The sequence below is a fragment of the Phacochoerus africanus genome, chromosome 10, assembly GCF_016906955.1.
Source record: "Phacochoerus africanus isolate WHEZ1 chromosome 10, ROS_Pafr_v1, whole genome shotgun sequence".
Classification (NCBI taxonomy): domain Eukaryota; kingdom Metazoa; phylum Chordata; class Mammalia; order Artiodactyla; family Suidae; genus Phacochoerus; species Phacochoerus africanus.
Genome location: NC_062553.1, coordinates 69,439,909 through 69,454,365, shown reverse-complemented (window position 1 = coordinate 69,454,365; position 14,457 = coordinate 69,439,909). Strand labels below are relative to the sequence as shown.

At 35.8% G+C, this 14,457-nt stretch overlaps 1 protein-coding gene across 3 annotated transcripts in view; it reads right to left on the bottom strand.

The window, feature by feature from the left end:
• The window catches only part of ALB (albumin), a 130,735-nt gene that overhangs the window by 67,606 nt on the left and 48,672 nt on the right, over positions 1 to 14,457 (bottom strand). For all 3 annotated transcript variants that reach the window (XM_047798996.1, XM_047798999.1, XM_047798997.1), the window contains one exon: positions 11,605 to 11,727. In XM_047798996.1, the coding sequence (XP_047654952.1) occupies positions 11,605 to 11,660 (56 nt within the window). In that variant the 5' untranslated portion in view covers positions 11,661 to 11,727. The remainder of the gene's footprint in view (positions 1 to 11,604; positions 11,728 to 14,457) is intronic.

Sequence of the window (14,457 nt, the reverse complement as noted above, 5' to 3'; positions counted from 1 at the left end):
GTTGGATTAAGGTCCTTTCTAATGAACTTCTCTTAGTTTGGTTAAATCTCCAAAGATGTTATTTCCAAATATGATCACATTCTGATGTATTAGGACATAGGACTTCAATATGTATTTAGTTAGTTAGTTAGTTATCTATTTATTTATTTATGTTGCTCCCCACCCCTGACATATGGAAGTTCCCAGGCCAGGGATGGAATCTGAGCCACAGCTGTGACCTATGCCATAACTGTGGCAACACTGGATCTTTAACTCACTGTGCTGGGCTGAGGATTGAACCAGCACCTCAGCAGCAACTTGAGTTGCTTCAGAGACAACACTGGATCCTTAACCCACTGTGTGACAGTGGGAACTCCTCAGTTCATTTTTAAGAGTAAGCTGTGTTTAATAATCATTTTCTCACCTTGATTTAACAACTTTTACTTAAAAGTCTTTCATGTTTGGAGTCCCCATTGTGGTTCAGTGGGTTAAGAACTCCACCAGTATCCAGGAGGATGTGGGTTCAATCCTTGGTCTCACTCAGTGGGTTTAAAGATCCAGCATTGCCGTGATTTGCAACGTAGGTTGCAGAAGCAGTTTGGATATATCATTGCTGTGGCTGTGGTTTAGGCCAGCAACTGCAACTCTGATTTGACCCCTAGCCTGGGAACTTCCATATGCTGCAAGTACAGTCCTAAAAAAAAAAAAGAAAAAAAAAAAAAGAAAGTCTTTCAAGTCTTTCATGTTTAAAACTTAATCATCCTTTCAGTGACCAATTTATAATTGACTCACAGTTAAACGAAAGTATTTGAAAATTTAACTTTTCCTTTTAGATTTTCTCATTTGAAATTATAATGCACATTACATTATAATATTAAAGGAAACTCAGAATGGAAATTATATATGTACTGTGAGTATAATTATATTTTTTAAAGTAGATATATGGGGGAGAGAATGTAAACCAGAAAGCAAAATAATGATGTGATTACATTTCTAGAACTGAATCATAGTTTTTCTCTCATTGAAGTTTCCAGATATTCTATAATGTAGTTACAGCACTTCTATAGAACATTATTTTTAAAATAGAAATATATATATATATATATATATATATATATATATATATATATTCTAAGGACTTTCTTGACATAATTGCCTAATCTCTTGTTTTTCATTTCATCCGATTCTCACCAAATTATAAATTATTTCCAATATTTACCCAGCCACACAGTGTGTACCAAGAGCTCCAGATGGCTTCTTACAACAAAGTTAAAGCAATCTTGTTTCCATTAAACACACTCCATGAAAATTTTCAAAAGATAAATGAGGCAAATATTTTTTGACAGGGAAACCAAACACTTTAGAATAATTAAATCTCTTATTTTCTCTTTGGAGTATGTGTGAAGGCCCTGTAACATTTTCCAAATGGCAAGAACATTTTGATGAGTATAAAAAGGGGATTGAACAGAGAATTAGGGAGCCTGAGTTCTAATTTCTTGTCTGCTCTAAATTGCTTTGCAATTTGATGGTTTTCTAACCTATCTAATTCTCATTCATCATCTGTAAAACCTGAAGATTACCAGCCTGTCTCACATTCCAGTGCTAGTAGGCAGACAAAGTTAGAGTACATTAATGTTATTTTAACATTATTGCTTGTGAATCACAATCGAAAGGCAACTGAAATGATAATTGTGGCAAGTGTCTGATTAGCAGCAATTTCTTTTGTCTTTTCTAGGGCCGCTCCCGCGGCATATGGAGGTTCCCAGGCTAGGGGTCGAATTGGAGCTGTAGCCACTGGCCTACGCCAGAGCCACAGCAACGCGGGATCCGAGCCGTGTCTGCAACCTACACCACAGCTCACGGCAACGCCGGATCGTTAACCCACTGAGCAAGGGCAGGGACCGAACTCGCAACCTCATGGTTCCTAGTCGGATTCGTTAACCACTGCGCCACGACGGGAACTCCTGATTAGCAGCAATATTAAACAGGCCTAATTCAATTCCACAAGCTTAAAGAATTTCAGAGTTTGAGAGAAAAAAAAAAAGTTTAGCAATGAAGTGATAAGAAGAAAATAAGTTGGAAAATACCACAGGGTACTCAAAAGAAAGTCACGGAACTTTTAAGAAACATTATCTTTAATTAACAAAAAAGCTCTACACTAATCTATTAGTAAATTATGTTTGCCCAGATGTCTGGTGCTTTACTAAATTTATGCCCCTAATGGTGGTTTTAGTTGGTGTGTTCTGCCATCTTTTTCCAGCAATACATACACACATAGCCTTTTGGTTCATGGATGATAGTCCTATTTGCAAACATCTTTGGTCTATTTCAGGGGCTCAGATCCTGTTTGTGAAACAGAATTAAATTAATTTCACAGGTCTTTGACCGCCACTTAGTATGCAGGCCTGTGCAAAGAAAGCTACCCAGTTTCAACAGGGGTCAGGGGTCCAAGAGAATTGCTATTGCTTCTTACAGACAATTATTTAAATGTCTAATGCATACATTTTAAGCAGTGCATAAGCTATAAGACAAAAAATTGACAAGAAATGCATTCATATAAAGAAAAACTAGCACTTTAAAAATTGTTTCTTTGACTTCTAGGAATCAAAAATATCTCAAGGTAAGTACAACACACATACTAATGATATAAAAATATCTTATTTCCCTAATTATTAAATACCTTAGAAAGAATTAAATGTGAAGATAGGACACATCTAAAAAGAGTGTTTTGCATTGCCTTTGTACACCATTAAGCAATTTGAATTATGTTGTCAGCCAGCTAATAGTTCAACTACCTGTGGCTTTCTTGGTGTTTATCCAAATATTTGTTTTTTTCATGTAATGTTCACTCCATGGCCATGGTAGCTTTTAAACATTAAGTTCTCCTACCTTTGGACTTCAGGGCGTTAGTAGATGAAAAGCATTTTTACTGTGTTTTATATGAGAGGAAAAATATTCCATAGCAGTTGGATATATGTAATTATAATGAAAAGCTAATATTTACTGAGCACTTATCTTGTGCTAAGCCCTATTTTTACAGGTATTATTTCACTTAACACTCATAGAAAAATAGGAAGTTGAGGTTTGGAGAAGTTAAGCAACTTACCCAAGGCCACAGACACAGTAAGTTAGCCAGAACTCAAGCCCAGATCTGACTTAAGCACCTGGCTCCTAGCACTCACCATGCTGTTAGTTCAAGAGCAGCTAACTAAATCTTTCATCAAAAGTAGTGTTTCAAGAATGCAATGTAAACTTAGAAAGACCTGAATAGCATAGCCTTTTCAGTTCTTCCAAATATAATCGTTATTTTACCTATGCCTAGAGCTATAACAAAAGAAGGAGGAGGAAGAGGAGAAAGATAAGGAGGGAGAAAAAGAAGGAATAAATTTTGTATTTTTCCCCACTTGAAAATAAAGTTTAAATTCCAAAAATATATCATTTGAATCATAATGATTGGTTCTTCAAACAATTATCTCTCAGCTCCAAACCCATTCTGCTTTTCTGTATTTTGTAAAGCTGGAACAGAGACTATGAAAATTGTATTTCTCTTTTGTCAGCCAATTCCTATTAAAATCTGCCGGAACTTCAGAAGGATATTAGAAGGCAGAAGGAGATCTAATATATTCAATGTAGGTAAGAGCAGAAGTTGATGGAGTAAGAAAGATGCAACAGAGAAATTCATAAAATGCAAAACATGGTTCTTTTAAAAATATTAACAAAAATTCCAAGCTTCTGGCACAACTGATCAAGAAAAACAGAGAGAGAGAGAATGTCAAATCTATGGTACTGAGGTATCTGTACCATAAACTAATATAGTATGTCAACTATATTTCAGTTAGAGACAGAATTGGAGCAAAAAAAAAGTTTTTTCACAATCCTCTATCTTTAATATTTCAGTATGATGCATTTGGGGAATTTGACACATTAGACTTCAGATGTTCTCTGTTCATGACAAGTTATCAGTGAGGGAGGAAAGGGGAACCACAGTAATATATTCTCTTCATAAAGATTGTAATTACAATGGGAAGGGGAACATTTTCCATTGCAATTTATTCAAGGTCTTTTAAAAATGTTGTTCAGAAATGGCAGAACACAAATAATAAAGAGTAGAACCTGAAATATTTTACTCAAATTCAATTGTAGTTAATATTCCAGACAAAAACACATACATTGATAGCACTATTTACAATAGCCAAAACATGGAACTAGCCTAAATGTGCATCAATAGATGAATAGATAAAGAAAATGTGAGATATACATATATATACATATTACTGAATATTACTCAGCCATAAAAAATACTGCATAAAAATATTACTCAACCATAAAAAGGAATGAAATAATGCCATGTACAGCAACATGGGTGTACCTAGAGATTATCATACTAAGCAAAGTAAGTCAGAAAGAGAAAGACAAGCACTGTATGATATCACTTATATGTGGAATCTAAAAGACAACACAAATGAACATACCTATGAAACAGAAACAGACACAGATACAGAGAACACACTTATGGTTGGCAAGGGGGAAGGAAGAATTAGGACTTTGGGATTAGATAAGATGGATAAACAACAAGGTCCTACTATATAGCACAGGGAACTATAGTCAATATCCTGTGATATACCATAATGAAGAAGAATATATATGTACATGTGTGTGTGGGTAGGTAACTGAATAAATTTGCTATGCAGCATAAATTAACACAACATTCTACATCAACTATACTTCAATAAATTTTTTTTTAAAACAACGTACTTTTATATGCAGGGACAATGCTTTTCAACTTCTTATTTTGATCTAATTTTAGATTTGTAGAATAGTCACAAATATGTACAGAAGTTTTCCATAACCCTTCATCCAGCTTCCCTTATGTTAGCATTTTACAAAACAATAGAATATTTATCATGACCAAATAATTAACTTTGGTATAAGAACTTAGTTAATTAAAGTGCTGAAGTTGTTTGGATTTTACCAGATTGTCCACATTACATTTTGTTGGCACTTCCTCTTAGCTAACTCTAATTTATAACTATCTTTACTTCTTTTTTATTACTAAAAAATTTTATTGAAAAGAACACACAACCAAAATTACAAAAGATTAAAATAATACTAATGGAGATTTCTGCCTCCAGGCATGATAAACCAGGGGACATAGATCTTAATAAAAACTCTAATGCCAATGGAAAATGGACCACAGGAAAATGTGAGATTATCAGAACATGTGAAAGAAAACTCTCACATACATAAAATAGAAAAATAGTATAATGAATCTTGGAGGAAGCTGGGACCCAGATTCTGGGGAGAGGATAGCGCTATACCTGCTCATATTTCTAGTGGCACAATAAGGCTACTTCTGGGAATATATAAAGAAAGTGGAGGAGTTCCCTGGCAGCCTAGCTGCTAAGGACTTGGCTTTGCACTGCTGCTGCTTGGGTTACTGCTGTGGTTCAGGTTTGATCCCTGGCCTGGGGACTTCCATATGCTGCAGGTGTGGCCTGGGTAAAAGGCCATTGCTATAGCAAAACTGCCATGAACAGACAGCTAACAGAAAGGAGCAAACAAAATTTATAAAATATAAAAACAAATCTATTCAGAGTGATATTGAAAGCTTGTGATATTTATGTACAATAGCGTACAAACTTTCTGAATACAATGTGGCAATATATATCAAGAACCATAAAAATGTTATTGCATTTGACATGGTAATCCATGCTTTGTAGTTTATCTAAAGGCAGGATTCAGAGATGTGCCCCAAAATTTTTGCTCATGGTGGTTCAAGATAGTATTAAAACTTAACTACATGGGCAGCTCCCATTGTGACTCAGCAGGTTAAGAACCCAACATAGTGTCCATGAGGATGTGGATTTGATGCCTGGCCTCATTCAGTGGGTTAAGGATCTGGCATTGCCAGGGATGAGGCATAAGTTGCAGATGTGGCTTGGATCTGGCATTGCTTGCTGTGGCTATGGCGTAGACTGGCAGCTACAGCTAAAATTCAACCCCTAGCCTGGGATCTGCCATATGCCACAGGTGTGACTGTAAAAAGAAAAAAAAAAACTTAACTGCATGAACAAACATGTCCTATGCAGATAGGGTCCCCCTTTTCACCAGACTAACATGATACTTACATAAGTAAATCACACCTACATAGACTCTCACAGCTTCTAATTAAGCAATTCCAAAAACACTAAAATTCCCTGTGCCCCCTGCACTCAAATAGAATAGTATCACAATGGTCATTCCAAATGTAAGATTATAAAAATAGTTCCAGAGATTGGCCCAGCAATTCATGCAATACAAATTGCTGATGTCCAATTTAAGCAGCCTAATAAAGCATAATTGAGAAGGTGACAATCATGTATCATCTCACTGGTCAGAATGGACTTTATTAAAAAGTCCCCAAACAATTAATTCTGGAGAGGTATGGAGAAAAGAGAACCCTCCTACACCATTGGTGGGATGTAAATTGGTGCAGCCACTATGGAAAAGAGTGTGGAGATTCTTTAAAAAACTAATCTATATGAGAAAAGAATCGGAGAGAATGGATATGTGTATATGTATGACTGGGTCACTGTGTTGTCCAGCAAAAATTATCACAGTCTTGTAAATTAACTATACTTCAATAAAACCTTAAAAAAAAAAACCTAGGTTGCTGTTGTGGTGCAGTTTCATAGCCTGGGAATTTCCACATGCCACAGATACAGCCAAAAAAACAAAAACAAAAACACTAAAAATAGAGCTATTATATGATCCTGCAATCCCACTCCTGGTCACATATCTGGAGAAAATCATACTTCAAAAAGATACATGCAACCCAATGTTCATTGCAGCACTATTTACAATTGCCAAGACATGGAAGCCATGCAAGTGTCCATCGAAAAATGAATGGATAAAGAAGATGTGGTACATACAGTAGAATGTTATTCAGCCATAAAAAAGAATGAAATAATGCCATTTGCAGAAACATGGATGGACCTGGATGTTGTCATACTAAGTGAAGTAACCCAGAGAAAGGCAAATATCTTAATATCACTTATATGTGGAATCTAAAAGAAGGATACAAACAAACTAATTTACAAAACAGAAATAAACTCACAGACATCAAAAACAAACTTATGATTAACAAAGAGGAGGGGGGAGAGGGATAAGGTAGGAGTTTGGGATTAAAATATACACACTACTATATATAAACTAGATAACCAACAAGACCCTACTGTACAGCACAGGGAACTATACTAAATATCTTGTAGTAACCTATAATGGAAGAGAATGTAAAAAAGAATATATATAACTGAATCACTTTTCTGTATACCTAAAAGTAACACAACATTATAAATCAACTATATTTCAATAAAAAAATTTTTAGGAGTTCCCATTGTACCTCAGCAGAAATGAATCTGTCCAGTATCCATGAGGATGCAGGTTCCATCCCTGGCCTTGCTCAGTGGGTTAAGGATCTAGTGTTGCTACCAGCGGTGGTGTAGGTTGCAGACTCAGCTTGGATCTGGCATTGCCATGGCTGTGGTGTAGGCAGCAGCTGAAACTCCAATTTGACCCCTAGGCTGGGAAGCTCCATATGCTGTGGGTGCAGCCCTAAAAAAAAAAAGACAAAAAAAAAAGAAAAATTTTTTAAAAACACTGAAAAAATTTTAATTAAATACAAGATTCTCAAGGGAGAAGCAAACAATCATGCTGTCAAATTCCTATGGAAGGGGCAGCCTCAAGGACCTGAGGAGCTCAGTCATACTTTGTCAAGGAACTGATTTCTACCAACAACCACATTAACTTGAAAGAGAACTCAAGCTTCGGATGAGACTGCAAGCCTGCCTGACACATTGATTTTAGCCTTGTGAGACTTGGAGAAGAGGAATCAGCTAAGTGGTACCCAGATTCCTAACCCGTGGAAATTCTGAGGTATTACATATATGTTGTTTTAAGCCAAAAAAAGAAAAAGAAAAGAAAAGATACATGCATCCCAGTGTTCACAGCAACACTATGATTGCCAACACAAAGAAAATCAACTTAAATATCCATCAATAGACGAATGGATAAAGAAGATATGGTGTATGTATGTGTGTATATATATATATATATATGTATATATATGTATATATATGTGTGTATGTATATATATATATATACATACAGACATACATACATACAATGGAATACTACTCAGTCATAAAAAGAATGAAATAATGCCATTTGCAGTAACATGGATGGACTTAGAGATTATCATACTAAGCAGAGTAAAACAGAAAGAGAAAGACAAATACCATATGATATCACTTACATGTGGAATCTAAACCATGATACAAATGGACTTATTTATAAAACAGAAACAGACTCATAGACACAGAAAACAAACTTAGAGTTACCAAAAGGATGAAGGTGTAGGGAAGGAATAAATTAAGAGTTTGGGATTAGCAGATACAACTACTACATATAAAATAGATAAACAATAAGGCTCTATACTGTTTAGTACAGGGAATTATACTCAGTATCTTAAACTATAATGGAAAAGAATATAGGAGTTACCATTATGGCACAGAGGGGTAAGAACCTGACTAGTATCTGTAAGGATGCAGTTTTGATCCCTGGCCTCAATCAGTGGGTTAAGGATCTGGTGTTGCCAAAAGCTGTGGCATAGGACACAGATTTGGCTCAGATCTGGTGTTGCTATAGCTGTGGTGTAGGCTGGCAGCTGCAGCTCCAATTCAATCCCTAGCCTGCAAATTTCCATATGCTGTGGGTTCTAAAAAGAAACAAAAATATGAAAGAGAATATATGTATGTATGCATGTATAACTGAATCACTTTTCTGTACACCAGAATTTAACAAACATTCTAAATCGACTATAGTTTCTTTTTTAAAAATTAAAAATAAAAATAAGCAAATAATAAGAAAAACAATGTAAGGAAATAGTCAAGTAGTTGCTCCTAATTAACAGGATCATGAATGAATATTCATTCTGCTTTATACTTTTCTGAAGTTAATAATAATCTACTATTTTCTTCTTTTAGTGGACCAACATAAAATTTACCATCTTAACCATTAAAAAAAGATTTAAGAAGGTGAAATTGGAAAAGAAGTAAGAAAAGAAAATTTATAGCCCTGTAATCAACTATAGATATTGGACCAAAGATCTAAAAGTTACATAAATATGGACAAAGAGGAAAAAGGAGTCTGCCTAAATCATCTCCTCTAGGAAACCTTCCCAGACAAACTAGTGACCCTGTGAGCTCTCCTTCCCTTGTGTTTTCCCCTAATTCATCACATTTACAGTATTCCATAAGGTGATGGTTTATTTATTTCTCTTAACCCCCATCTAATGGTGTAACATTGAGACTGAACACTGTGTCTTTTTATTTCAGGGCTCCCAAAACCTGCCCAAAGAAGAATTTGATAAATGTTGATTGAATAAATTGGGGATGAAAAAAAGCAGGGAGAGAGGATATTTTTTCATGAAAAGAAGACAAATTTGCAGAAAAGATAACAAAGTTTAGGGGTAAATTCATATTCCTTTTTTTTTTGTCTTTTTTGCCATTTTTTGGGCTGCTCCCACGGCATATGGAGGGTCCCAGGCTAGGGTTCGAATTGGAGCTATAGCTGCCAGCCTACACCAGAGCCACAGCAACAGGGGATCCAAGCTGTGTCTGCGACCTACACCACAGCTCACAGCAACGCCGGATCCTTAACCCACTAAGCAAGGCCAGGGATTGAACCCACAACCCCATGGTTCCCAGTCGGATTCGATAACCACTGTGCCATGACGGGAACTCCTATATTCCTTTTAATTAAAAAAGATGAATTGCTAGGTTTCTCATTTATGAACAAGTTAAGGCCTGTGCTGACTTTCTTCCACTTGTTTCTCAATATCCACACTGCACCCTTCTCCACCCTGATCTGTCACAGAAGACTGACCTGCATCAACTGAATCCTTTACCCTTTAGATTTAGATTCCAGGAGGTTAAGTCAGTAGGAAGCCCTGGTGGCAGATTGGGGTTGGTAGGAGAATGAGGTGAGAATACTAGTTTCCCAGGTTCCCTGCCTCTTGGTCACCCTGGATGGGCTGTATTTCTCTGTAGAAGGCTTTACCCCTGGTCAGGCAATCCTTTCAGATAGCTACCCTCTCTGAATCCCAGTACCTGCTCCCTCCCCTTGCTTCTCAAAGCCTAAGAGAAGTACTGTCCCCTCATTTTGCTAACCCTGGGATAGTTTGCTTTTCTAAACTCTGCCCACACTTTGTAAACAGTTCTCTTCTTAATTGCCTACTTTGAGGTATCTTCTGATTCTTGCCAGAACCCTGACCATTCAAAGGCTTTAGTTCACAATTCTCCACAAGATCTCAAAAAAGGGACAAATATAGTGGCTGACATTAGAGTCCTCTGATGGGTTGGAAAACTTTTTTTAATCCAAAAATATAATAATAAATATCAAGAGGATTTTTTTAAGGCAGTGTTAATTAGCAGAGGAGTTTTACTGTGGGCAATGGCTAATGCATTTGGAAATGACTAATATAAACTATAGTTTGAAAATAGCAGAGACCAATCTATCAGTCATAATCCAGGAAAATCATCATTATTACCAGGATACCATTATAGAATTGGTGCAATTTAACCTTGAAATTTTGAAGAATAATCAAATATTAAGAATTACTATACATAAGTTCTCCTTTATGCTATCTGTTTTCATATCCTATACCCTCAATGCTTAGAATAGCACCTTGTACATAGGAACAAATAAAGTATTTATTGGATGAATTAATCAGGAAGAACACTGAAAACAAAACAGAAAATGACACCTTACACTTACACAAAGGGGAAAATTCCACAGTGGTAATATTGAGGCATTCATCCTAACAATAAAAACATAACAGGCCTCAAAATAGACTCTGAAAATAATCATTACTCATGAACAAATAAATGAAAATGATTGGTATGTAAACAAACTAAATTGCTTAGATTTGTGTAACAATAGATACCATTTGTTAGATATCTACACACTGTTAGATACTTGACGTACCTACTCTAGCTTCAATCCTTACATTCCTGCCCAGTGGAATTGGTGAAGGAAAGCTTCTAGGAGGTAGTATCTGCGTTGACTCACAAAGGTGGAGCAAAAACCATCCATGAAGATGAAAGGACAAAGAACATTTTAGGTAGAACACTATCATGCACAAAATCACAGAGACAAAGAGAGCAGGATGCATTTCAGGGATTTCAGATATTTTAATAATGAAGAAAAGATGAAGATCGGAGACAAAGTGGGATTTTTTTCCTGAGGACCACGGGGAGCGATTATTTCTACACATATATGTCATTATCTAATATTTGCTTTAGGCATGTATAAGGAGCAGCAGTGAAAAGATGATTGTTACAAAGATTAAATAAATAATAAATGTAACTAATCAGTGTACTATAAAGCACTATCCAGACACTAGTTATTTGTCTCAGGTTGTTGCTATACTACTCTCTGCCCTCTGCCCTAATGTTCCAGCATATTTTCCTAATCCCACCTATGGCTCTGTGCCCAGTTAGCTGATCAGCCTGTCAGGCAATCTCTCCCAATGGCGTTCAGACCTACCATTCTCCTGAAGGTGCTTATCCTTATCTGATGACTTACCTGGGACCAGAGTGCCACCTCGTGTTGCATCGCTGACTGTTCACAATCCCCAGCATCCTTTTTTTTTTTTTTTTTTTTTTTAACAGTTGAGCTACTTGTGGATGAGTCCATTGAAGCTTCCTCCTAGGAGACATTTGGAAAAGAAAATTACTAACAAATATTTTTTCAAATATGACAGAGAAAGAGCCCAAGACCTTTTCAATACAGTAATAGTGCTAAGCCTGAATTTTGTAGATTGGTTGCTATATGCTGTATTCTCTAAACTCTTGCTATACTTGTTTTTTAAAGATTTATGTTTTTTTAATTTATGTTTTAAAATGCAATTGAAATTATGCTCTAAGGGCTGAAAAATCTTAAGTACAAACCTACCCTGCTCCCTCTCTCACAGAGGCCCATACACTATAATACATTCTGAGAAAGGATTCCAAGAGGCTGTTTGAAAGTACATTCCTTGATGTCTGCAAAAGAGGCTACAAGCCTCTGCAGGCAGACCAACTATTTAAACTATTTTAAAAGAATTATTAGAGAAAGAAGTTTTCTTAAATTCCTGAAGAAGGATCATACACAGATTCTTTCTGCCTCCTGCTCTCCAAAGTTTTCCGCAGGAAGTTTTGCTTTACTTTTCTGCTCTTCTGCAGAAAAATGAGCTCTTATTTTTTTCTAATATTTGTTGAAAAATAAGCTCCCAATACCTAGGAGTTTATTGCCATTTTCTTAATCAAAAGATAAACCAATATTCTATAACTGTGCACACCTGATAGATATAGTGCAAAATAACACTCTGTCCAAGAAAATAAAGCACTTTCTATATATCGATGCATTTAATCCTCACAAAAATCTACTAATGTAAGTATTATTGTTCCCATTTTAAGATTGGAAACTGAAGCTCAGAGAGGATTATACGTTTCCACATCTGGATGTGTCAGTCATTTCAAATCCAGGTCTAAATGAGTCTAAACCCCTGTGCTCATAACCATTTTGCTTTATTGCCTCTAACCATAAACCTCTAAATTATTAGGATATCCTATTACAAACAACCTCTTACATACAGCCCAAGGTAAACAAATTATGTGCAAATGTCAAAACTGATATAAACTGGGATGTAAGATATCATTGAAAACTTACCACAAAGCTTCAGTAATCAGGACAATGTAGTATCGCCATAGGGGCAAACATATAAATTAATGTAATAAAGAGTCTAGAAATGAACCCATGCATCTATGGTTCACAGATTTTAGGCAAAAGTGCCAAGACCACTAATATGGAAAGAATAATCTGACAAACAAATAGTGCTGGGACAAATCCAGAAAGGCACAAGTATTTGGCATCCTCAAAAGTCCTAAGAACTGGGCTCTACCTTGAACAGTCTCCTCAAAGGAACAGGGTTGAGAGGAGATAGTCATAGATAAGACGATTTATCTGGCCTTTCATTTTGAGTCACCCTAAAAGAGAAACTTTAGGCTTTTTTTCAGGACTTTCAACTTTATGTGCTTTATGAGATTTCAGGGGTCTCACTGACTCTTCCTTTATATATGGTCTCATTTCTTGCAGATACTCCCCTCCCCTTTTTTTTTGGTCATACCCACAGAATCCAGAAATTCCCAGGCCAGGCAATGAACCAGATCCTTAACCCACTGAACTACCAGGGAAATTCTCTTGCAGATACTTTTAAAACCCACAAATAGAGAATAGGATTTAAATGCTGATGAGTGATTGAAATTCAAACTAGTTTTGGATTGAATATTATCAGACTGCAAATAAGTGTCAATGATAAAGTCTCAGATTTTCCTCTGGTTTTGATGGGATGAAAGGATAAAGAGAAGAAATTCAGAAGAATCTGAAGAAAGTAAAAGACTGGAAAAAGAAAAATCTAGGGAGTTCTGTGACACAGTGGGTTAAGGATCTGGCATTATCACTGTAGCAGCTCAGGTCAATGCTGAGGCACAGGTTAGATTTCTGGCCTGGGAATTTGCACTCGCCAGAGGCACAGTCAAAAAAAAAAAAAAAAGAAAAGTCTAGGAACAAGACAAAATTTGAGCCTTCACATCTTGGACCTCAAAAACAAAAATTGTGAACTAAGATATTTTGTGATGTAGCTGCAATGGTAGTTTGGGTTTAATAAAGCTTTTTGGTTTTTTCATCATTTTTAAGCAGAGAAGCCTCCCTGGGAATATTTAACTGAGGTATCAAAATGAGTGTATTGATTTCATTTCCTTGATTTTCACACCAGAAGGATGTATCTACTATTTTATTTTATAATGCGGTACATGAAAATAAATGCCAGAATAGCTAGGGTCTACAGCATTTAAAATATTAACTTATACAAATGGCATTTTTCAGCTTGATGAAATGAACAATAAAAATAGCCTTGACAGTTTAAAAAAAAAAAACAAAAAAGTAAAGTACTGTAGATAAAATGTATAGGGTGCACCCAGAGTGTACCTAGAGGGAAATTTACAGTCTTAACTGCATTTAAGGGGGGGTGGGGGCAAGAGGGAGGAATGAAATTTGTTAAGTAAGTATTTAGAAGGAGAAGAGAGAAAACCAAACAAAGTAGTTCCAGGAAGGAAATAATGAAGTGACACTCAGAAACTGAAGAAATGACAAAGGAGTAATTTAAAAGAATAGAAAATCTGAAAGACAGTTATATGAAAATGCTAATAAACAAGTTTTTAGCAATCAAGAGAAAAAGATGTCACAAAAAAACAAAGCATATTAAGAATGAATAAAGAATTCCTTAAAATCATGAAGTAGTAGTGTAAGTTTTGTCAACACTTTTTGGTTTTTTATATTTTATATTTCAATAAATAGTACATTCACATGGTTCTAAACTCCAAATACTCCACCTGTATA